Source organism: Megachile rotundata, chromosome 6 (genome assembly GCF_050947335.1).
Source record: "Megachile rotundata isolate GNS110a chromosome 6, iyMegRotu1, whole genome shotgun sequence".
Taxonomy (NCBI): domain Eukaryota; kingdom Metazoa; phylum Arthropoda; class Insecta; order Hymenoptera; family Megachilidae; genus Megachile; species Megachile rotundata.
Window position 1 is genome coordinate 4371623 of NC_134988.1, and position 27034 is coordinate 4398656.

The 27034-nt window shown below is 36.3% G+C and overlaps 1 protein-coding gene and 2 non-coding genes across 3 annotated transcripts; all 3 read left to right on the top strand.

Annotated features, from left to right (window-relative positions):
• Nucleotides 1-11493: 11493 nt before the first annotated feature.
• LOC143264712 (5S ribosomal RNA) lies at nt 11494-11612 on the top strand. The gene has a single exon (XR_013038642.1). It is a non-coding gene; the product is annotated as a 5S ribosomal RNA (ribosomal RNA).
• A 4819-nt stretch (nt 11613-16431) lies between these two features.
• LOC143264668 (uncharacterized) lies at nt 16432-19896 on the top strand. The gene has a single exon (XM_076532865.1). The coding sequence runs from the start codon at nt 16432-16434 to the stop codon at nt 19894-19896; it is 3465 nt and encodes a 1154-aa protein (XP_076388980.1).
• A 1111-nt stretch (nt 19897-21007) lies between these two features.
• LOC143264709 (5S ribosomal RNA) lies at nt 21008-21126 on the top strand. Its single transcript, XR_013038639.1, has one exon. It is a non-coding gene; the product is annotated as a 5S ribosomal RNA (ribosomal RNA).
• The last annotated feature ends 5908 nt before the right edge of the window (nt 21127-27034 follow it).

A 27034-nucleotide genomic window follows, 5' to 3' on the forward strand; every position in this document is an offset into this window, starting at 1 on the left:
ATAGACGCTGGGACGAACCGACGCACAGTGGTCCCAAATCGCAAGAAGCTGGCAAAAATATGAAGGCGTATTTCAATTTTAATGAAACTTCTTATCTAGGGGTTTTCGAGGTCAGTCATTACAAATCAAAAGTCAAAATTACGAAAAACAAAATGGCGAATTCAATATAGACGCTCAGTATTAAAAAAAAAAAAACAAAAAGCTGACCAAAATATGAAAGAATTCTTCTACTTAGCTGAAAATTTGTACAAAGTGGTTTTCAAGGTTACAAATTAAAGACAAAATTACGAAAAAAATAATTAATTACGTTTATTAAATTCCTTTTTGTTCCATTCAAATTACTTTTCAGTGCAATGAATATTTGCTTCTTTGATAGAGTAATTTCTTCAGAAACTGAAATATAAATGTACATGTACATATTATACTAAACTATATTTTAAACAAGTTTAATCTTTCCAGCAACAATGTAATTATAGACGCACGCGCAAACATATCAATATATCTTTTATCCATAATGTTAAATTCTATGGACTGCTTTATATTATACTTTTTTTAACAATATTTATAATAATCCTGTGGCGCCCATATCAATATTTGTAAACAGTTATGAAAAAACTGATGCTGAATATTCTTAAACTCAACGTTTATTTGCTAATTGTACTTCGGTATTATGTGCCCGGGGGTCACGTATACCTGAATGTTGGCCTCTCCCCTATTTGTAATTTCTATGCAGGTATGAAAAAAAGAAGACAAAAATAGTGAGCAAATGACTAATTATATGAAAGGGAGAAAGAGAAAAAGAGAGAGGCGAACACGCATGAATCAGCGACAAACACAAATATTTACATTTTCAAACGTTCATTAAGACTCGAGGGGCAGCATTTTTTTGTTAATTCTGATGCATTGCAGTCTTAACTAAATATGACAATTAGTTTTTTAACCCAACTCCGTCTAACTCATAAACTTTTCCCTTTTTTTATAAATACCGAGGTCGTCACTTATTTGAATTTTTATTAAAAAGCATTATTTAATTGTTGTATTATACTTTGTAAGTGTTGATCTTGTACTGTGCCTATGAGTTCTACTTACCTTTAGCTGTGTTTTCCATTTTGCAGAATCAAAATTGATGCGCTGGGGAGTGAGTTACAAATTTTTCTAATAAAGTCTATTTTTGCTGGATTTGCGCGCTAGGTATTGCTCGAACGAAAGTCAATTTCCTACTGAAATATCAATGCAGGTAGATGAACTAGGCAACTGTACCTTTTGTAATTGAACTCATAAACTATCAGTGTACCCAACTCAATAGTTAAAAGGTAAAAATTGAATACTTCATTTTTTTACTTTTAGCCAGCTTTTTGCAATTTGGGACCACTGTGCGACGTATGGCTAACGCCAGGAGCCCCAGGAGGTTGGTTATCGTGAACGAACTGACGTATGGCTAACGCCGGGTGTCACAGGAAAGGTCAAGACGCGAAGACGAACCGGCGTATGGCTAACACCTGGAGCCTCAGGAAATATGTGAACGAATCGACGCGACGTATGGCTAACGCCGGGTGTCACAGGAAATGTTAGTATTTGTGCTCGATATGCCAGTATATCTCGAGCGGCTAAGATATACCGACTGGTGGGTTTGTTAGGACTTTGGTTATAATTGACAAAAGGCAAAATTAAGCTTAAAATAAATGATTGAAAATATATTCTTCCCAAAACCGGTATTACAAATGTTCTAGTGTATTTGTCGGTTGAGATGATGTAACAAGAACTGATCTTGATTTGACTTTAAGTTTAGTTTGAATAGTTTCGACTCCGACGAAGCGAGAATATAATCCTGCCTAGTTTTAACGAAAAACAAGCGAAACGGGGACCCAAAGGTACTTTAGAAAAATGCCTAACAGTAAACTATGCGTACTGTATGGTTATTAATGCTTGAAGGGGACTTTAACCCGATCTTGCTCAAAAATAACTTTGTTTTAATTCGACGCGAATGACTCTAACTAAACTCAGGTAGAGGTTCCTCGTTAGTCCACGTTCGAGAATTAACTGGGTCCACGGACAGAGGTTCCGTGTTAAACGACGTTTAGTAATCTACTGGATCCGATGCGTCTTCTTCACAACCCTTTCTATACCCAAAAAATGGGTAGAAAATGAGTAGTGGTGGAAACGGTGGGAACGAATCGACGCGACGTTTTCGTCTAACGAATTTTCATCGCGTTGGTTCAAAGACATTAAATGTTATCGAGCGAAGCCTAATAAGGAAACCCTGGTAACTGGGAAAGCTAGGCAAGACTAAATTCCCTCTTCGCGGTGGTGTTCAACTATTCTCGAATATTCATTTCCACGGAATAAAAATCATCGGCGTACGTAACAAACTCATGAACTTAAAATTTCTAAAATTTAAAAATTTAGACATCCAAAATTACCAATATTTCAAAATTCCGAATTTGAAAACTCGAGAATTCAAAATTTCCAAAACTTAAAAATTAAAAAATTCCAAAATTCAAAATTTTGAACTATCAAAATATAAATATTCCAAATTTCAAAATATCCAAATTCCAAAGTTCAAAGAATCCAGAATTCCAAAATTCTAAACCTCCGCAATTTCAAAAAATTAAAATCTGAAAAATTAGCAAAATTCCAAAGTCTCAAAAACATGACATTAAATAAAACAAAATTAAAAATTCTAAAATCGCAATTAGTTCTTCTAGATCATAGTTCTCTAAATGTCCCAAAAGTGACAACCGCGCACATTCATTATCGAAACAATGTGTTAAATAACAGAATAACAGCTTATAAATTAGTCACATGGGAATACTTATTCAAGCACAGTTCTTTAAAGCGTACTGAATCGACGGTTTAAATTACGAGCAACAGCGAGCCGTATAAATTCACGACAAACGATTATGTTCGTGAACCGGCATAAAATTTTCGTCGGAATTTTATAGGGACAAGCCATCCATTTGATTTCGCCGTGAAATATAAATACACACGTCCATACGGATTTCCGTGTGCGCGGCTAAAGTACAAAGCGTTACATTTCGACAGACACGAGCACGAGCAATCTGTGAACGAATTTGTGCGTCGGATACGTCATGTATTGGCAGGAAAATCAATATCCATTTGAAAGAGTACACTTCGTTTTACATGACTTCATGGAAACTCGGTTATACAAACCTAAAGAGGAAATATTATTCTTGTTGATTGTTTGTATCACCACTTCTTTCTGTGAAAGAATTATGGAACATATCCCGTGTATCTTGAAATGTTTACAAGGGACGCATTTGTTTTCAAAGCGAATATGTGTCTGAAATAATGGTATTTTTATATAAAAAGGAGGAAGATAAAAATATGCTAAACTTATAGCTTTTCTGGTATTTAAAATGTATGACATTTTTATTATTTTATTGTATGACATTTTTACTTGAAAATCTTTCAAATATCAAACTGTTACATTCCTAAATTTAAGAAGCTAGGAAATGCGAAAATGTAAAATTACAAAAATTCTTTATTTTCACATTTCCAGATTTTCATGTTTCATAATATAAAATTTCGAAATTCCTGAATTTCCAAAAGTTTGAAAGATTTCAATTCTTGAGTATTAGAAGTTTTTTAATTTCTAAATTCGTAAATTAAACAATTTTCAAGTTTCTAAATTTTCGAAAACCTTAAACCCAAACTTCCACATTCCGAAAACTAAATTTTCCAAATTTCTAAAGTTCCGAATCTCTAAACTTTGCAAAATTTCTAAACTTTTAAATACCGAAATTTTCAACTATTCAAATTTGTAAGTCTTGAAACTGACTCTTTTGTCTTTTACTTCTATATTTTAGTTTTATACTCTTTTCTTGTCTGCGATTTTGAATAACCTTGAATAGTCACTGCATTCCCAATAAAAAAGATCATTATATGCGTTTAGAAAAGGGTAGTTCCATTAAAAAAAAAATGAAAGTGACTGTGATATCTCTAAAAGAAGTGACAAAAAAAATGGTATAACATGTAAGCTCCAATTTGGCTGTAAGACATTTGATGTGCCTTTAAAAATAACAAAAATATTTGAGGTGCAAACGTTAGGTCGCTCACCCTGTATACACAAATTTTAACTCCTAACTCGATTTTTCACCTACTTATAGCCACCTGAAAAAAGTTAAAAACACGAGTTACAAGATATAAAGTGTACAGTAGATATCAGTAAAAAATACAATTCGAAAATAGGTTATTTTCCTGTTGAAATCGAGGTCACTTCGGCTTTTACAAATGGTAACGCATCCTTTTTTTACCATATTGAATATCAAGATGAATTAAAAATGCTACATGATATTTTTACTAACATTTACTCGATTTAATTTTCCTTGCACATTTTGATTTTGATAGAAAATTGTTTAAAATGTCAACTACTCTGCACTTTCCCCGAAAATGGGGTAAGAGCGTAACTTGAAGTTAAATACTTTGAAACTTTATTTCATGTGCAATGGGGCAAGAGTAGAATTATTAACATCTGCTATAAAATACTTTTGACTGCATTATGCAAGTACTCTATACTGCAAACAAGTACTCTTAGCTGAAATATAAAAGGGGATACAGTGAAACAAAACTAGGAAACAAACATGCTAAATGGAGAAATTTCGCTCATATTGTAATAAAAATAGCCTATAGACGCACTTACCCCGTTTACGAAGTTACCCCACTTCACCTTAAAAAAAATACATTTTATTTAACCTCTTAACCTCTTAAACCACTATAGTGGCTTTCGTGTATACCATCTCTATATGACAGTTCACTATAGTGGCTATCGCGAATGTCATCGTAGATTATACAGCGCCATAGTGGCTCACTCTACTGACTCACTGGTGGCTCATCGTTTCAATTGAACGATCCTTTTCATACTTTTTGATTTGCACTTTTTTGCCTTCACCGCGTTTTATAAGAATATTAACAAATCCCACAAAAGTACATTACATGTAAATAAAAAGTACCAAGTAGTTTAGGAACTATGGAGCACCTCTTTGCACTAATACATAATATAAAAAAGTAAATTATCAAAGTTAAAGCATGTCATATCTTTGGGACAAATTATAATTTAATCAGTAGAAACCACATTCCAATGTACTCGCGTAGAGAACAGTATTGTTACACATTGTAGTACTGTTTACGCATTATTTGCGCCGAACACTGCCGTACAGAGAAGCAGCGCTGCGTATAGTTCAGCCGTGCCTAAGGGGTTAATTACATATTCGAAGTACATTCCTTCCATGGCGAAAATAACATATTAACATGTGTTTTGAATTTGTCTTGATGTCCTCCACAATAGCTCATCCTCGTATTCTCACGATTTTATGTATGGGAAACATATCTCCACTTTTTAGGGAAAATTTAACGACACGCCAAAGCTCTGAATGACCAGACTCCACATTATTATCCTGGCCGCAACAACAACTTTCGTTTTTAGCCTGAATTTATGACGGAGCTGTCGAACATGACTGCAGTCACCGTCACATCGACCATAAACCCCATCGCTGGCTCTTATAATTTATATTGTACACATAACTTTATCTATATAACTTTATTAAAACGGAAGTTTATGAAAACGTATTTTCTATAGGGGTTTAAAAGCGAAAATAGCAAAATTAGTTTGTACAATATTTTCTATTGTTATACAAAAGAATATTTTAAATAAAAAAGTTCATAAGGTGATGTAAGGCCAAGAAAATCATCCACGTGTTTGCATATACATATAAAATACTTATTTATTTTACATTTTGGTAATGTATAATTTTTAATCATTATTATTAATGTAAAATTTGTCATGCTATAAACTTTCTGAGATTACATGTAGTCCTTTGGCTAATATTTGTCATGTCACAAGGAAGTTGTGAAATGTGTGCTTTTAGGAAACCGCATTAACGTGAACATTCAAAATTGTAACTGTGTATAAGTGAGAAATGCGATTGTTTTTTTTAATACCATAAGAAATAGTAGTAACAGAAGTGATCTGCATTCTGAATATAACAAAATTCCATAAATAAATAAATATTTACTATTATTTCTCTATTTTATATTGCCTTATACTGTGCACAGTTATTTGATACAATTATTGTTTAATTTTCTGTATCTTACAAATTATAAATATTACCAAATGATATAATATTAGTATTACAAAAATTGTGCTTTTGTAAAATCCTGCTGGGACTTCGATGTCCCAAATTATTTTTCCACATATAAATCACCTTGGTGATGACTTACAACGAAAATTATGCTATAGGGTTTTTACTTGTACCTGAATTAAGTATTTAAAAAAGCTAGTACAAATTTTAAAAACTTTTCAGAAATTCAGCAAATAAAGAATTAAGGAGAATCATGAATCATGAGAAAGCAATGTATGCAAACTGCAATGAAATAGAAATAGTGATTTTCAATTTGGAGAGAAAGTAATTAATTTTATGCGACGATCGATCAAGCTTATTAAATTCTATCGGTAAATCAACGAAGTTGGAAGGGAAGACCGGAGAATTTAGATGGTCGTACGATAATAGCGATCGAGCTGAGCTAGTAGTAACGACCAGGGTAACAATAGTCGGGTATTATGCAGAACCTTCCCGTTTTCTATGCTCCGCTTCTTCACAATACGCCATCGTCCACGAAACTTAAACGTGTATGTAAACGATTCCTAATTATCGTTGCGGACGAGATGGCCTACAGCAACTTCTTACAGGACTCTTACTCGATCGAATCGTTATGAAACACGCGATAAATGAAACGCGAATCCCTTGTACCTTATAACATCCAGAAAATGAGTTCGTTCAGAAACACGATAAAGGGAGAATTTTTGAAAAATGAGAAAATTGTTACTTCAGGGATTTATTTAATTAAGGTAAAGGTACCAATAGTTGACACTTTAAGGAATCTTTTGTCTACTTGTTCACATAGCTCAGGCTAAGTTCACTTTATGGAAAATTTATGATTAGCAGTCGCCACACAAACTATTCTTCTATTATATTACAACAAGTAATCATTCCTGATGACGGTTGTAAATTTTTTTCTTTTTTCTTTTAAACGTATAATTTGATTCAATAGTTGACACCCAGCGAAAACAGAAAATTTAGTAGTTGACATCCTTTTGTTTCAGTAGTTGACATAGGGAAAAAATCCAATTAATGAACTAATCTTGATAATGTGTGAATACAGAACCTTTTAAACATTTAAAAAAGATAATTCTCGAATAAATTTACAAAAAAATATTTAATAATTAAGGGTTAATATGAAGAGTTAATAATAAATATTTAATGTGAAGAGCTCGAACACTTATCGTATTGGAGGTATCCTGATATTAGTTTTTTATTGCATTTTCTTCTGCATCAGTCAATACTTTAGTTGGGCCTATTTTTCTTTTAATTGAATGTTTGCCTTCAACCTTGTATTTTAAAGTTGCCCTCAAAACCCTAAATTTTCTAGCTGCCGTTTTATACGGAGTTTTGTGGAACCGAAGATCTTCCACAGCTGCTTGCATAGTCTCTTCTGTATAATTTCTGAAGTTACCCTTCATGGAAGGCATCTCAAATTTGATAGAGGAACAAAATCAGTAGTTGACACGTAGTAATTAACACGACGTGTCAACTACTAAATAATAGACCATTACAAGTTTCAGTAGTTGACACGGAGTGTATTTAGACAATTTAGCATTACTTGTTGCCAATTTTAATAAATAAACCTCTTTCTAAGTTTCAAACAACATAAACGAATGCCTTTTTTACTCACAATGATTAAATAATACAAATTTGCAATATGTATATGGGAATTCATTCTGCCGCTGATTTTAATACCTTTGCTGCAGGTTGACGATTTTAAATATTTGCTAATGAATTATGTACTATTTCAAATTTATGAACTACGAAGTATAGGAATTTAGAAGTGCAGATATTTCAAATTTTTCGTTGTTTATATCTGAAAATATAATAAAATAGAAGTATTAAATTTTCGAAGTAAAAATTTGAGAAACCTGAAAACCTTCTATTTATCAATTACCAACCTTTCTAAATTTTAAATCTTTAAATTTGAAAATTAAGAATATCAGAACGATGAAAGTGTGTTATTTCTAAATTGTCAAACTTTGTAATCCTTATATTTTCAAATTTGAACAGTTTGTCGATCTTGAGAACAAATTTCGAGTTTAATGTAATTATTGTTGCCCGTTTGCAAATATTTATCAAACTGTGTAATACTATTATTATTTAGATACATCATACATTACGTACGTTATTTAGGTAACAAACTGATAATATGTGTACTCGTAACAAGTAAATTTAGGTTGTTTGACAAACTCACCCATTTGTCGACAGACAAATGTATATGAACGAGTTATAAATGATCTAATTCAGGAAATTGTTTAAAAATTTTTAAATTTAATTTTTAAATGAGAAAAAAATGCTAAATTTGTTACAGATTTCAAAACATGCCTTTTTATAAGTTTTGAAATAGATTTTTTGCAAATTTTAGTTTTAGAAGAACATTTAATAATATTATAATTTACAATGATATACAATAATATTGTATAAAATAGTTGAAAGACACTGTAGCTAAAAAATGATATTGCATCTTGGTGTTTTTAACAAAGTTGATAATTCTCACCATTTTGCGATACATGTAGAAGACGTTACAATGGTTTCACTATTTACTGCAAAACTGATAAAATTGGAGGTGTGTTTTGTATAAAACGGAGGTACTAAAATGTAAAAGGTATGTAAAAGGCATTAAAGCTGAGAAGTCATAAATTGACCCCTGGAGTGTCTTAACACTGGTCCTACCAAGAGATGTCAAAAGACACCATTCAAATTTTAACTTAAAATTATTATCTATGTTAAATCATTTCGCCACAATTAATTTTTTGATATTTTATACAGTAGTTGTTAACCCTTTCGCTACGGCAGGCCCGTCCGCCGAAGTACCGTCACGGAACAGAACGCTCATACCCAAAAGTCGTGGCGCGGATGTTGCGTATATGCGGCGCTTGTACCCACATGTCGTCGAGTGGATGCCGCATATATGCGGCGCTCGGCGCGAAAGGGTTAACCTTTTAGGTACGGCCGAATTCTGCGTGTGGGTATTTCCCTGGACGGTAGAGTCTGACGTGAACGATGTATTATCGATATAACACTGCAAAGTGTAACGGGCAATCCCGTTCTGCGCACGAGAACATTCAAATGAAATATTTGATGATTAAATCATAATTTTTTTAAAATATATATTACACATACTTACAAAAAACAAATGGTATATTTATTTAAGGAAAAAGCAATAATTTATACCTGACACTGCCGTAAAACACAAAGACTGTCTATTTTGTCTATCTATTGTTTTATTTGTACTGTTGTAAATCGATATAAAGAAAAAAGAAGTGTACAACAATTATTCATATGAAGACAATTATTGCGTATGAAGAGAATTTTTCAATTCAAGTAAGATCGCATCCGCGAAAGCCACTATAGTGGCGCGTCGTCCTGAAAGATGATATCCGCAAAAGCCACTATAGTGGCGCGTCGTACCTAAAAGGTTAAATTACATCAGCGATATCATTTTCTTCCAACTAATTATAAATCTCAAAATGTGCAAATGGTATAGTTATTTCTATCAGAAGGTGTCTTTTAAAAAACAGCTATATAGGTGTTTGCAAAATTTTTCAATGTATTAACACAGTATTCTATTCGTAAATGTTAAAAAGATCCCTACCGTAAATGTTAAAATTCTATCTCCACCCAGTCGCCGAAACGACGAGGACCGAATATCGGTGAGACACATACTAATGTAAGCAAAGGAAAAGATTGCAACTTTCTTATTTCTTACTATTCTTTCATGAAACTTTTACTGTCGTATTTGTCTAGTTTTTCTGATTAAAATAACACCAAACATGATATAATTACGTAATTAAAGTTTTTAACATAAAAGAGGACGGCGAATGGAAAAGAAAGAGAGGTAGAAGGTTGAAGCGTTCGGCAAACATGAAAGACTTGTGCGTGTTTTGTCTTTTAAATTCAAAAATCAAAATTCTTTATTTTTGGTTTTTCGTTAATGGAACTTTTACCATCGTATTTGTTTTGTTTTTCTGATTAAAATGACACCAAACACGGTATAATAGAAATCATAATTACTTATATAACAAGCCGTTAGGAGGAATTCGTATCTCTACCGTAAATGTTACATCCCAAACTTTTATGGCTTGTTACATAAATAATTACGATCGTAATCATATCGTGTTTGGTGTCATTTTAATCAGAAAAACAAAACAAATACGATGGTAAAAGTTCCATTAACGAAAAACCAAAAATAAAGAATTTTGATTTTTGAATTTAAAAGACAGAACACGCACGAGTCTTTCATGTTTGCCGAACGCTCGAAACTCTATCCCTCCTTGTCTTTTGTATCGCTATCTCTTTCTACGTTCGGCACACTACAGAGAATGTAGGACCTCTACCTCTCGTTTATTAGCCATTGAATCGTATTAAAATCATTCTCTCTGCCACTGATGATCTCCACACGATCTAACACGTTAGGAGTTATAACGTTCAAATATATTTTAATCGCAATACAGTAAATATTCGATATGTGCACCATTCTCGGGTCTGAACTGGTGCAGATATCGTACAGTTCCTACATTGATTGATGTTTTGCCGAACGTCGAACTGGTGCAGATATCGTACAGTTCCTACATTTCGAGCGAAGGAGACTGAACGTAAACAAACAGTGACCTACCAGAAGGACACTCCTAAGGCAAGAATAAAACTTTTTTATTTTTGATTTTTTTTTTTAAACTTTTTCTATCATCTTTGTAACATTTTTCTCATTAAAATGAGACCAAACACGACGTACTTCGAGCCATATTTATTTGTAATTTCAAATGTTACGCGTACATCGATGACTTTACTCTAATAAGATATTGCAAGTAAATATAACTCGAATTACGTCGTGTTTGGTCTCATTTTAATCAGGAAAATGTCACGAACATGATAGAGAAAGTTTTATAAAAATTTGATAAAAAATAAAAAAGTTAGCAACGTATTAGGATTGTGAACAATTGAATAGACTTTTGATGTTTGCCGACTGCCACGATCGTAGCGTCCCTTTCTTTTTGACTCGCTATCCTCTTCGACGTGAAAAACTTTCATCGTCAATTAAACCAGTAAATATAGCCCAAATTATGTCGTGTTTGGTCTCATTTTAATCAGAAAAATGTAAAGAATCTATTGGTAAAAGTTGGTTCTCGAAAAAATCAAAAATAAAAAAGTTTTATATTTACATATGTATTGCTTCACGGATATACACGACCTCGGATCATGTTACATTTCTCGGCGATCGAGCTTCATGGCGTCTGAAGGGGTCTTCCCCCCAGTGGTGGGGATAACTTTGGTGCACATATCGTACAGATCATTTGTGCACATATCGAATATTTACTGTATATGATATTTAAGATTCTAATGTTCAAATACATTGTAAAAGCATGTCTGACAAGTCAACGGCCACACTACTTAGGAAATACCGGTTCTCGTCTGATCACCGAAGTCAAGCTAAGTTGGGCGCGGATAGTACTTGGATGGGTGACCGCTTGGGAACTCCGCGTGCTGTTGGCTTCTTTTTTACTACTTTTTCTTCATGTAATTCTACTGATTAAAGTAAAGTTCCCATCTACTGAACTACCTCAGTTCTCATTTATCATAGTCCTCTTCTATTCAATTTTAGATGCCGTCATTTCAATTCGATTAACTTTTTCTCTACACAGTTTTAAATATTTTAAGTTGAATTTTACAGAAATATCTTAATCTTAGTGAGCACAATTTAATTTTTCAACACATTTCCCATGAATGCGATCGGCACGCTATAATTACAATTATTCAGAACGCGAAATTTCGTTTTTTGATTAAAAATTTCCATTTGCCACCTTTGTAATGAAATATATCAATGCTCTACCAATTTTCCTTTAATGTTTCTTCTATTGTTTACTCGATAGTATTAAACTGATTATGTCGATCACTAATGGCCCTCACGATAGTCAATATGACAATAGGGGTTTTTCAAACGTTCAACCCAGCGCACTTTTCGAAATCTATGTGACGGGTATAAGCGGGAAATTAACTTGTTTATTTAACTGGCCGCACTTACTTGGCGCACTGCTTGTTTTTGTTATTAGTGGATTGCGTTTAGTTTACCAAAGAAGGTTTGTTCACTCTTCTGGCAGCACTTATTGTGATTAGTTTATCCCAAGAAGTAAATGCAGAAATTACTAGTTATGTAGGAAAAGAAATTAGAACACAATAAACAACACAACAGTTGCTATACTGAAAAATTAATATGAGTATACTTTATTATACAAATTATTCTGTTTCGCTTTTACGCTGTTTGCACTTTCATTGTCCGCTACGGAATGCCCATGCCTTTTCCAATCGTTCGCTGTTGCCGGGCGGCGATTTTTTTTTGTTAAAGCATCGATGGAATATTCTGGAATATTCCATCGACTAGAATATTCCACTGACTATTTCGCTTTCACTCTTACACACTATTTCGCTCTCGCTTTTACACATTCCACAGTTATTAGTAGTTTTATGTAATTGTTAGAAGGTATTCATAAAACTCCATTATTAAAATTTGAAATGTCAGTAAAAGATATATATTTCGTAAGTTTTCTTGAAATTTTTTAATTTGAATAATTTAACATTTAAATATACAAATTTTTTTTAGTTAGCAGTGCATATTGTGGGATAAAAATAATTGGATGAAAAAACGGGAACGAAAAACAGTAAAATATATTTAAAGGAATCAAGACAAAATAAAAATTGTACAAGTCCCTTGCATATTTGATAGCAACTCGCAGATCGTAGACCGCACCTCGCAGGTCGAGACTCGAAAAAACTCTGCCGCTCTCGATCGCGGCTTGCGGGTCGAAACCAGCATACGCACGCTCTTATTTTCCAAAAACCGTCGATCGCGGTTGGAAAATTACCGCATTCCTCGCGTCGACAGGCACACGTGTCACACACATACATACACACACACGTATGCAAAATTCCTAGAACTAAAAGCTACGCCGAAGCCGAACGCAACGGCTCCGACACCGTCGGTCTGAGCGGAGCCGATATCGTCAAATCAGGAAGAACTCAGCTAGATGTTGGTTTAAACGTGTATTTTTATTTAGACTTTTATAGAAGCTCCCGCACAGAGTAAAGTTGAACTAAGACTGACTGTCGAGGTTCGTCGAAGGGCCTTCTTTTATACTACAAATTTGAGGGGGTGGTAGTCTAGTGGTGGGGAGAAGGTTCTGGGAAATGAGGTTTTTCCACAAAACCATAATTATGTAGGGATAACGGAGCAAACTGTAAATTTGTGGCAAGGGGTTTTTGTGGTCTTGTGGGTAATGGCGCCGATGGTCTAGATTGATCGGCGAGTCCCAAATCATGGGACCGAGAGCAGTGCGATAAGGACCGAGAAGTAATGGGGGTCCTTGGGAATGGGGGAGATTGGAATCTAAGGTGTTCCAACCGTTGGAACACGGTACGTGAGAATTCTGCTTGGAGAGTTTATGATAGGTCCGCGACAAAGGCTATTTTTGAGAAAGACTTTTTCCTTACTTCCTGCAATACTCATTTACCTTTTTTCGTACAATAGCGTTAAATTTTTAGTTTCGTTTCGTCCTCGATAGCCAATTCCTGTCATAAATTCGGTAATTCTGAAGGGTCATTTCGACGGTACATTCGTTACGGTACTTTACGGCCATCGGGCCTGAGACCCAGAGGAAAAACCCCGGCGTTGCCGGACTTGCAGATTTCTCACGTACGCTCTGGTACCGTCCCACCCTCCTAAAGAAACGCGCTAAGGGCGTAACGGAAGGGTGGGAGAAAGTCAAGGGACACGTTGATTGGAAAATCAAAAATCGAATGATGACCAATCAGCGTGTTTCCAAAACTTTCGCCAGGGCTCCTTAGCTCGCGCGATCGAGAGCTAAGGACAGAACACATCGTACGACAGAACCTTTTTATCTTTCGGACAGAACATCTCGCGCATTCGAAGAGAACACAATTTTCGATAAGTCAACGTTACGGACTTAAACATTTTCCGGAGTCAATCGTTCGGACTCACTTTCAATCACTGCTCGAAAGTTAATTCCGCAGAGCAGCGCGTCACGAAGGATCGTAACCAAACGAGCCACGAGATTTACGACCTCGTGGCACGGAGTTAAAAAATCCGTGCGATCAGTTCGCGACGCGAGTAACTTTGTACGAGCGGTTACATTTTTTGGTCCTTCGAGCCGGATTCTCGACCTATAGACTTAAGTGCATTTAGTGATCCGCGACACGAGTGATCGAAAAAGTGCCAATATAGTGGGATCCGGTCTACATCCAAACGAAGGAGAAGACACTAGAAGAAGAGATATACTCGAGAGTTACTACTCCGGAACGCAGCCATCGACCACACCTGGTGCTGATTTCGACAAGGAGCCCGGACGATCCAGAGACGATCAGCAGCATCCAGTCAAAGGTAGGCTCGTTAAGATAATCACCGATCAATTCCGCATCGATTTTTCCTTTTCCTTGAACGCTATCGATCAACATGGCAACTGCTTCAAATGTTTCCGACGGAGCCGCGACACGGATTCGCGATATTAAACAAATGCGTCGAACGTTTAAATCGCAAATAACAACATTCGGAACGTGGTTGGATAAATACAAAGATTCCGTACTTGAACGAACTAAATTACGCGAACGTACGCAGCGTATACGGAATCAATTCGAAACTTTTAATCGGGGCCAAGACGAATTAGCGCGATTGGAAAATTTCGAAGAAGCCGAAGCCGAGCGAGACGCAACGACGAACATCTATGACGATATACTTTGCAAAGCGGTAGTGCTGTATGAACAGTTGACAACAGTCGCGTCAACATCGAATTCCGCGGATTCACCTGCGAGCGCGTGTAATTCGCCAACGCCGTTTTCTCCCTCTTCGGATTCTCTCTCGGTCAACTTACCGAAGATTGACTTACCAAAATTCGACGGGACTCTCGAAAAATGGGTTACTTTTAAAGATTCGTTCGATAATCTAATTCACAAACAATCCGGACTAAGCGGTATAAAAAAATTTCATTACTTACGACTATCGTTATCTGGGAAAGCCGAAAATGTTATCGCAGCATTTACGATCTCAGAAGAGACTTACGAAGCCGCTTGGAAACACTTAAACGAAGTATATGACAATAAACGTGCTTTAGTTTTCCGTCACGCGACTCTCTTACGAGAAACCCCGCACATGGCCGATGATTCGTCCGAGTCACTCCGCGACCTCGCGAATCATATGCAATTGCAGATTCGGTCACTGCAAGCGCTCGGTAGGACGTGGGAGGACATCGCGAATGATTTTGCGGCAAGCGTAGCGATTTCGAGGATGACCACGGACACGCGACGAGCTTGGGAACGAACGCTTACCGATACCGAAGTACCCAAGATCGATGATATCTTTAAATATCTGCTGAATGCGTCGCATCAATCAAAAGATTTTGATTGCGCACCGAGCAAACCGCGACCATCACCGATATACCATCAGACGCCTTCCAACGCGCGAACGATCATCACGCGCTCCCAATTCAACCGCGCACATCCGCCGTCATCACCGCCGCAACATTCGAGGCGACAAACATATGTAACGAGTACGCCACGAAAAACTCCTACGCCGCCGTCGTCTCCGCGTACTCAACGCCGAGTTACCCCGCCGTCGCAAGCGTCACAAACTCGTTCAACATGTAAATGCCAAATTTGCGACGAAGGGCACGCAATTTTTCAATGCCCGCAATTCTTCAAATTGCCTGTGTCGCGACGCATTGACACAGTTCGAAGGGCACATTTGTGTTTAAATTGCCTGCAACCTGGCCATCAGGCGGAAGACTGTAAAAGCGGAAGATGCCGTGTATGTAACCAACGACATAACACGAAATTACATAAGGATTCACCGGACGAACAGGAATCTTGACTAGGGTTCGCGCGCAAACCAATCGAATCGCGAAATTCTCCGAGCGTCGTCGACAGCCGGCCTACAACCGAACTATTGGCTACCGCGATCGTTCAAGTGCTAGATCGCGATAAAAAACTAGTAGAATGTAGGACCCTGATCGACACGTGTTCGAGCGCGAATTTTATCACAAACGACTTGGCGACGAAATTACGGCTTCCGATTAAGAAGATTTCCACGACGATCGAAGCGTTGAACCAATTGAACACCGTCGCGAATCAATTGGTTTCAACTACCATAAAATCGCGACTTTCGAACTTCAAACGGGATTTAACGTTCTTTATAATTCCGCGAATATCGGGACCGACGCCGGATGAGTACATTGATCGCTCGAAGATTACGATTCCGGCGAATATCAAACTCGCAGATCCATCGTTTCATCGACCGGCGAACGTGGATATGTTGATCGGCACTGGCCCTGCGTTGTCATCATTAAGCATCGGACAGCACAGCCTCTCTCCGCTGAAAGGACTCGATCTTGTCCTTCAGAAGACGCAGTTTGGATGGGTCATCGGGGGGAGTGTGATGACAAAGGCAACGCGCAGCAAACATCAGACGCATCTTATCACCCCAAATTTCGATCTGCAACGATTCTGGGAGTTAGAAGAAGGACCTCGAACGCGACATTTTTCGGCCGAAGAGCAAGATTGCGAACAACATTTCGTGAACCATGTAACACGTGACATCACCGGACGATACATCGTAGCTCTTCCTTTCAACGAGAAGAAACAACAGATTGGCGAATCTCGGTCGCGCGCCATGAACCGTTTCATTTCTCTCGAGCGCCGATTTAAACGGGATTTAAATTTAAAACGCGAGTATTCGAACGTGATCGAAGAATATCTCCGATTAGGCCACATGAGCGAGGTAAAACCGTGCGATACCGAAGGTTTCTACCTGCCTCACCACGCGGTCATAAAACCTTCTAGCGCGACGACGAAGGTTCGCGTTGTATTTGACGGATCGGCCAATTCCAGTAGCGGCGTATCATTGAACGACGCGTTAATGATCGGTCCTACTATACAGGATGACCTGTTTACGTTATTATTAAGATTTAGAACATATACGTACGTAATCACCGGAGATATCGAAAAGATGTATCGCCAATTCCTCGTTCGACCAGAGGATCGTGCTTATCAACGGATTTTATGGCGGGATAGAAGCGGACTCGTTAAGACATTCGAAATTAACGTCGTCACGTTCGGGCTTTCATCCGCTCCTTTCCTGGCGATTCGAGGAGTCCATCAACTCGCGGACGACGAACGAACATATTTTCCGGAAGCATCAGTCATCTTGAAGCGCGACTTGTATGTTGATGACCTTCTGTCAGGTGCGAATACGATAGAAGAGGCCAAAAACATACAAACCAAGATCAGCGAACTGCTCAAAAGGGGAGGTCTAAACATTCGGCAATGGGCCTCAAACGAACCTGCGCTTCTGAAAGGATTGACCGAGGAGCAGCTTCACCCGAAGATTTTAGGTGACTCAGCTGTAATGAAGACTTTAGGGTTATCATGGGATGCAAGGAACGACACCATCCGATATTCAGTCGAAGTATCACTCAACCAGAAGATCACCAAGCGGACCATCTTGTCGACAATCGCGAAGATCTTCGATCCTTTAGGACTTGTTGGACCTGTTACCATCCTCGCCAAAATTTTAATGCAACGACTGTGGCAACTCAAAGTTGATTGGGACGAATCGTTGCCCGCTAGTCTCCACACCGAGTGGACTACATACGCATCGCAGTTACAGGCCCTGAACAACCTTGAATTCGACCGTCACGTGTTGTCCAGGAATTATTATCGTATCGAACTCCATGGGTTTTGTGACGCCAGCGAACGAGCCTATGGTGCCTGTTTATACGCACGTACGATAAGCAATGTGGGCCATGTCGAAACTCATTTGCTTTGCGCGAAATCACGCGTCGCGCCTTTAAAATCTGTTACTCTCGCACGGCTAGAATTATGTAGCGCCACACTTCTCGCGACTCTATATGCCACCGTTCGAAAGGCAATATTAAGCGATATCGAGGAGGTATTTCTATGGACGGATTCTTCTATAGTTCTTAATTGGATTAACAAAGAAGCTTGCGCGTTAAAAACGTTCGTGGCTAACCGCGTAGCCGATATTCAAGAAAAAACCGATGCAAAGATGTGGCGGCACATCAAATCGGAACACAATCCGGCCGATTTGATTTCACGAGGAATCATGCCTGCACAATTCCAAAACAACACACTTTGGTTACATGGTCCGGAATGGCTCGCGTCCGATCAAGCGAGGTGGCCAGAATCAAAAGTTAATGTAGTAAGCGAGGTACCTGAATTAAAAAAGGTTACGTGCATGGCAAGCTCAACCGTTCAGAGCGATGAAATATTTACGCGTTATTCGTGCTTCGCGAAACTTACGCGAATCGTCGCGTACTGTTTACGTTTTCGTCGACGAAACGTTGGACCGCTGACCGTTCAAGAAATGGAGGAGGCTAGGCTACGCGTCGTACAACTGCTGCAATCCACGGCATTTCATCAGGATATAAAGGATCTCAAAACCGGAAGGCTTCATTCGAAGAGCAAACTGAAATCTCTTAACCCCTTCATCGACGATCTGGGACTATTGCGTGTCGGAGGTCGCCTACAAAACTCTGATATCCCGTTCGAGCAAAAACACCCGATCTTGCTGCCAAAGGGAAATCACGTCACCGAGCTGATTATTCGAGACGCCTATATTCGTAATCATCACGCCGGCATAACATCAACATTGCACTACGTACGACAGGTGTATTGGCCCATTGACGGGAAGAATACAACGCGTAAGGTCATTCGACGGTGCGTCAAGTGCTTTCGCGTTAATCCGCCAACTACTAATTATGTTATGGGTAACCTACCTGCGGCGCGTGTCACGGCAGGTCGACCGTTCAGTACCTGCGGCGTAGACTATTGCGGACCTTTTTACGTAAAGGAGCGGCGCTACCGAAATCGGGCCCGAGTGAAGGTGTATGTTGCCGTTTTTACCTGTTTCGCAACGAAGGCAGTGCACCTCGAAGTAGTCGGCGATCTCACTACGGAAGCATTCATTGCGGCTTTAAAACGTTTTATTGCGCGGCGCGGACTCTGTCGCAATATTTACTCCGATAACGCGACGAATTTTGTCGGAGCAGACAATGAATTGAAGGCATTGTATCGATCATTGTCGAAGGACGAGCAGCTATGTAAATTCGTGACGGACAAATCGATTTCGTGGCATTTTATTCCGGCTTTATCACCGCATTTCGGCGGCTTATGGGAAGCTGCGGTGAAGTCCTTCAAGCACCACGTCAGACGAGTGGTGGGTGACGAGTTGTTTACATTAGAGCAGTTTAACACTTTCGTCATCGAGATCGAAGCGATTCTAAATTCCAGACCCCTTACTCCTCTCTCTGCAGATCCCAATGATCCATCAGCTCTTACCCCTGGTCATTTCCTGATCGGTGATCACTTAACGGGTGCTATTGAGACTGATTTCAGCGAAACACCAGCCAATCGATTATCCACCTGGCAGCATATCCAGAAGGTCAAACAACACTTCTGGACCAGGTGGCATAAAGAATACATCAACCACTTGAACGTGCGAAATAAGTGGACATCAGGAGGGCACAACATTCGCGAGGGGACCATCGTGGTGTTAAAAGAGGATCATCTTCCTCCTCTAGCCTGGCAGCTAGGGAGAGTAGAAGCCACACATCCTGGAGCTGACGGAATCATCCGAGCGGTCACCGTGCGGACGAGCCATGGACGTTACAAACGAAACGTCAAACACTTGGCATCTCTTCCGATCGAAGAAGAGGACATCCCATCATCGCGGGACCAGATGACATCGAACCCCTAGATCGAGCGATATCTTGATGAACACGGTCCATCAACGGGGGGGAGCATGTTCCAACCGTTGGAACACGGTACGTGAGAATTCTGCTTGGAGAGTTTATGATAGGTCCGCGACAAAGGCTATTTTTGAGAAAGACTTTTTCCTTACTTCCTGCAATACTCATTTACCTTTTTTCGTACAATAGCGTTAAATTTTTAGTTTCGTTTCGTCCTCGATAGCCAATTCCTGTCATAAATTCGGTAATTCTGAAGGGTCATTTCGACGGTACATTCGTTACGGTACTTTACGGCCATCGGGCCTGAGACCCAGAGGAAAAACCCCGGCGTTGCCGGACTTGCAGATTTCTCACGTACGCTCTGGTACCGTCCCACCCTCCTAAAGAAACGCGCTAAGGGCGTAACGGAAGGGTGGGAGAAAGTCAAGGGACACGTTGATTGGAAAATCAAAAATCGAATGATGACCAATCAGCGTGTTTCCAAAACTTTCGCCAGGGCTCCTTAGCTCGCGCGATCGAGAGCTAAGGACAGAACACATCGTACGACAGAACCTTTTTATCTTTCGGACAGAACATCTCGCGCATTCGAAGAGAACACAATTTTCGATAAGTCAACGTTACGGACTTAAACATTTTCCGGAGTCAATCGTTCGGACTCACTTTCAATCACTGCTCGAAAGTTAATTCCGCAGAGCAGCGCGTCACGAAGGATCGTAACCAAACGAGCCACGAGATTTACGACCTCGTGGCACGGAGTTAAAAAATCCGTGCGATCAGTTCGCGACGCGAGTAACTTCGTACGAGCGGTTACATAAGGGTTACTCGATGTCGACAAACACCGCGCGGTACCGCTTTGCTTTTCGGCGCGGTCCGCGGTCTCCGATACTACAATATTATTATCTATCCTCTTCCTTGTCACTCAATTTAAAGTCTGTTTTAAGATATGTAATTAGAAAATATGTGAACCACCAATGGTCGACGCTGCTAATTAGACGAAACTAGATGCAGACTACCAGTGGTCCACGGCGGCTTGAACATGTTAAATATATTTCAATTACAATATCTAATATTTAGATTTGTGGTAATTCTACAAGACGAAAGTTTAGACATGTCTGACCAGTCAACGGCCATACTACTTAGGAAATACCGGTTCTCGTCTGATCACCGAAGTCAAGCTAAGTTGGGCGCGGATAGTACTTGGATGGGTGACCGCTTGGGAACTCCGCGTGCTGTTGGCTTCTTTTTTACAACCTTTCCTTTATTTATTTCTACTAAATAACATTAGCATCTACTTGTGAACTAACACGGGACATCACCCAATTGATACACGCCGATTTTTATGAAATTTTTATATGTTATAGAACTCGAAAAAATATTTGACACGTATTTTTTTTTATCGGCAAACATCCACTCTGAAGTGGTGAAAATAACCCTTAAAGTTGGGGTTGAAAAAACTATTTTCGCAAATATGTCGGGAATTATTAGGCCTCGACAAAAAATTCAAAATGCAAATTTTTCTGTTTTTAAAGGCCAATAATATGGCATAAGTGGATTTTTGAAAAATTTATTTGTTTAAAAAATATGTTAAAAATTAACATTATTTTGCAAATTTTTTTAATAAAACGTTGTTCCATTTTGATCAAGTTTCACATACATAAACTATGGGTCAAAAGAAAAAATACGGATTAATTGGATTTTTTAATTTCGCTTGTTGAAAAAATATTATTGTCGTTGAAGTTATACGTACATTTTATACCTTCCGTTCGGTTCACGACTGATTTCTGTACATAATATTCTGGAAATTGTATTATATTACATTTTTTACACTAACTTATTTAAAAAAAGAATTTGAAGGTCCAAAGGTGCCTCTATAAAAATATGCTGTTCGAATCAGATATCCTATTTGATCCGCGTTATGGGCGCGTACTGGCGACAGTATTCGACGCACGGAAGATCTTAACACGTAAATTGTACTTGTGCGAAGTGTAATATCTTCATAATGATGTAGAATACATGCAATTAAAGGAATAACATCTGTTAATTAAGAATTGCTTCACGATTATAAAATATATATTGTTCGGTTGGGTTACTCTGAAAATATCACTTTTTTAATAATTTTTTAATTTTTTTAAATTTTGATAAGCAATATCATGTCGCCGAATAAAACTTTGACAGATTTAAGCATTAAAAAATCGCTACTGGATTAATACAACCTTCTGATGTACATATATGGTTATAGAATATGGAAAAATTTCGCGCATGAAATATCAAATCTTGTACCTACATTAGATTTACGAATTAACCTACAGGCATGGGATCGTATGGTTGCATCAGTAGCAGCGCGGAACATTTTGATAATCCTGTTGACTTTACTTTCAATCAAATTAAAACTATGTCACTTTTACAAAATATGCGCTGAAAAATACTGATATCCGTTTCGATTTTATAATACATAGCATCATTACATCTTTTTCGTTTACTACCGTTTATAATACATTAGAAGATCATTTCAAAGTAAAAGACATAAATTTCAAAATTATAAAAAAATGATATTTTCAGAGTTATCATATTTTTTGCAATCGTGAGGCAATTCTTAATCAACAGATGCAATTCCTTTAATTGCATGTGCTCTAAATTATCACTTGACAGAAATACAATTTACGCGTTTAGATCTTCCGTGCGTCGAACACTGCCACCAGTACGTGCCCATAACGCGGAACATATAGGATACCTGACTCTGTCCCCATATTTTTATAGAGGCACTCATGGACCCTTAGATTCTTTTTTTAAACGAATTAGAATAAAAAATATCATATAATACAATTGCCAGAATACTATGTATAGAAATCAGTCGTGAACCGAACGGAAGGTATAAAATGTACGTATAACTTCAACGACAATAATATTTTTTCAACAAGCGAAATTAAAAAATCCAATTAATCCGTATTTTTTCTTTTGACCCATAGTTTATGTATGTGAAACTTGATCAAAATGGAACAACGTTTTATTAAAAAAATTTGCAAAATAATGTTAATTTTTAACATATTTTTTAAACAAATAAATTTTTCAAAAATCCACTTATGCCATATTATTGGCCTTTAAAAACAGAAAAATTTGCATTTTGAATTTTTTGTCTAGGCCTAATAATTCCCGAGATATTTGCGAAAATAGTTTTTTCAACCCCAACTTTAAGGGTTATTTTCACCACTTCAGAGTGGATGTTTGCCGATAAAAAAAAATACGTGTCAAATATTTTTTCGAGTTCTATAACATATAAAAATTTCATAAAAATCGGCGTGTATCAATTGGGTGATGTCCCTTGTAAGTGTATACATATGTATATTTTATATTTATATTTTATAGATTGATGAATTAAGCTAGAATTTACAACCTTATTAAATAATCTCTAATGAAAACACATCAATGTATCAATAAATATATTCTTCAAATTACCTACATTTACCTGATAATTTGGAATCTCAGCAGTTTTGGCAATTATTTGTATTCAAATGAAAAGGTGTCAAAAGGTACCTTTTGGTCAAAATAGGTATACATAAAATTGTGGTAGAAATAGTGTTAATATTAATGCGCTTAACATTTGTGCTATCAAGAAGAGGAAGTTTAAAAAAAAGTGTGTATTAAATTAGTTTCAGGAAATATGATTGTTGTCGCTTCCAGTCAGACCAGAAAATGTGATCACAATTTTCATAAATTGTTATCTATTCGATGGTTATGAAGAATAGATGATCGATATGATGATGAAGTATATTTTATGTATTTTATGATAAGAGATGCTTTGTATAGTTGTCACAAATTTTCTTGCTAATTTACAAATGTGCTCTCATGGGACAGAGCTTATATTATAAATAATGAACTGACGTTAACGGAAGAATGATCAAATTACGGATATGTAATATTAATTTTAAAGCGAGAATCAGTGTGCCATTATAACTTCAAAATACGTCGCTAATTATAAAATACTCAAATTTCCTTTGCAAATTTTCAAATCCCACATTCTTAATTTCCGAAATTCCCAAATTCCTGAATTCCTAACTGTTAAGTGAATGGTTCTTTTTCTAATAAAAATAAATACACTTGTACACTCTTAATATACTTTATGAACAAAACAATAGAACTTTATTTAATTATAACTCAAGATTATTATTATAAGCGCCGATAACGCGCACCGCAGCAAAACGCCTCTTCATCGTGACCGTACGACATATTCGCAACACGAAATTCATTTGTTCTTTTCAAACGCGTCCGTCTTGCAGCGCTGCACACACACACACATACATACTCACGCATAGCACACAAAATTACATATATATCAATACTAACTTCTCACATTTAAAATTTCTCGAGTTTACAAATTACAAATTTTTGAACATCAAATATTAAAAAATTTTCCAATCCCTATTAACGATAAAAGATTAATAATCCCTAATAATGGTAATAAAATAACAAAAAACACATTTATTTGTACATTTTCTAGTTTTCGAAGATAAAACAACAAGTATTTGAGAAAAGGATATTATTTCTTTGTACAGCTATGTCAGTGACTTATTTTCACTGTACTATCTCATCTGTCCTTTTTCAATTTTTTCAATTTCTATTTCCTATCATCTTATCCACCTTTCCTTCCTGTTCTATTTTTATTTCAATCTTCTTTCAAAAATAATATGAAGACTTGGATAAAATAAACCGTCGGTTTCAATCGCTTTGATTTTATATCATATTGCTTTGTGTTTTCATTGAACAGATTTATTTGCTTATTCGACGTTAAAAATCTTTCACTGCGTTAGTAATACAGAGGGATCCGAAAATGAATGGATTAATTCTATTGTTTTCAAATTTAAATTCCAGAATTCATATCCCACATGAAATTTTTAAATGATTGAAGTATGCAGACAAAGTGAAATAAACGAATTCTAAAGACGTAATACGTATACATATGTATAAATACATCCATTCATTCGTAGGATATTTTCAAAATGATGGTATAACTGGAAAACGGATGAATCTACATGAAAAACTTAGTATAAAATATGAAATAAAATTTTTTGCATCTGATTATATTTTCAAGAAAATCCGAACATTTTTTAAATATTTGTAAAATAGTTTGCTTGCAACGTAGAAAATGTATAAAATGTATAAATGTAAAAACGTATAAAATCAATAAATTGTTTCTTAATTCTACAATAAAAAATATTATAAATTAACGTTTATATTAATTGATATCACTTAAATAGGGTTATTACTTTAAATTCTTTTATTACATTTGTTACTTACAGTTTCTAGTCATCGAATTAGGGCCACGTACGAAAATTTCACTTTTGTGGCTATAAGATTAAGTCATATATGGTAAATTATCTTAGATCATACAAATAATTACTGAATACGTTATTATTATGTCATGATTTTAATTTGTCATACATATTTGCATGATTAAATGTTTATAATTGTTTATTGAATAAATATTTATATTAAATAATTAATATAATATTATATTAAATATTAATAATTATATATTTAATAAATGTTTACACGATTAAATATTTGTATTTATATATGTAATAAATATTTATAGATCTTCATGTCTAATTGCTTTTATGTATTTATTTATTTGGCAAATGTATATACACTTACAAGCTTAAATATTTATGTCTAGGAGGAAGAAATATCTCATTAAAACGATACGTTTTTGTAGGTCATGGCCATCGAATTTCGACCACGTACAAAAATTTCACTTTTATGGCTATAACGTTGTCATATATGGAAATTCGTCCTAGGTCATGCAAAAATATTACTAAATACGTTAATAATGATATACATATACATAGCAATTCGTTATTGTAATAAATTGTGTGAATGATGAGCGATATAGGGCCGTGCGAGCATTTACGCTGAACTTGAGTATCGATAGCGCGTGAGGTGAAATTTAAATGCCATAGAAAATGTTTGCCCACTCAAAAGACCAGTTTACAACTCTCCAACCGTATTATCTGAGTTGAAAAGAATTACAGATATTTGGGAAAATAATGAAGATATAAAGCATATGAGCAATGTATACGGAGGTTGTCATATACAAGCTGTGACCAAAGCAAAGGGCGCACATACAAGATATTAATGTGTTAATAATGTTATGTACAGTAGTAATATATCATGTTAGTAGCTAATTTGAACCGGCCTTTTAATTTTACAGAAAATGTGTAGAATGCTGAAAATTTATGGTGGTCCTAATTCGACAGCCAGAGACTATATTAAATCTTGCTATCTTAACATTTTTGAAGGACGTTTTTGAAATATTACGCTTTCTATTTAAATTGCTTTTTAATTCTACGAAAAATGTATAAAATGCTGAAAGTAGTGCTGTTAATTCGGGACTGTATGTGTGTTCTATTTATCGATTAAATTCATTGCATTAAACATTAGTATCAACATTAATAATGTTACGAACAATCACTGACGCTTTGTTAATATTAATGATTAAATTTATTTATTCAATAACATTTATTAATTCTCAAAGTAATGAAAAGTTGTCGCATTTACTATTTTATGAGTCGTGAACGATTTTTTTTTATAAATTCTTCGAAACTGTTCAAACTCAGTTTTTACGAAAATGAAGCAACATATGAAAATATTTTATTCTACATTTCTGGTTCATTTGTTCGTATAGACTCACCCTCTTTTTGGTTGTACCACCATTTCGAAAATACACATTTATGTGAGATTTACAGGTTGGTTCTGGGAACTGAGACAGGTTACAGTTCTTTTTTATGTAAAAATAGAAAAAATGATATGGTATAATATATCCTAACATTCTATGACCTCATTTTTATACGAGTGCACCGATGCATTCAACCAGTGCAACTGCATTTTATTCTCTAACGTAACCCAATTTCTTTGTTAGACTAAAATCCTTTTTATTATTCTGCGTATAAAAGTACCAAAGTCATCGAAATATCAATACTTCATGAGATATTTGACATTTTATGTCTCGAACGTACTTTATTACATTAAGTTTCATCATTGATGAAATATCCATTAATAGTCGTATTAATTATTTATTTGTTAATAACGTCTATTAATAACAGTATTTATTAAACATTTATTGAAAACATCCATTAATAATCGTATTGATTA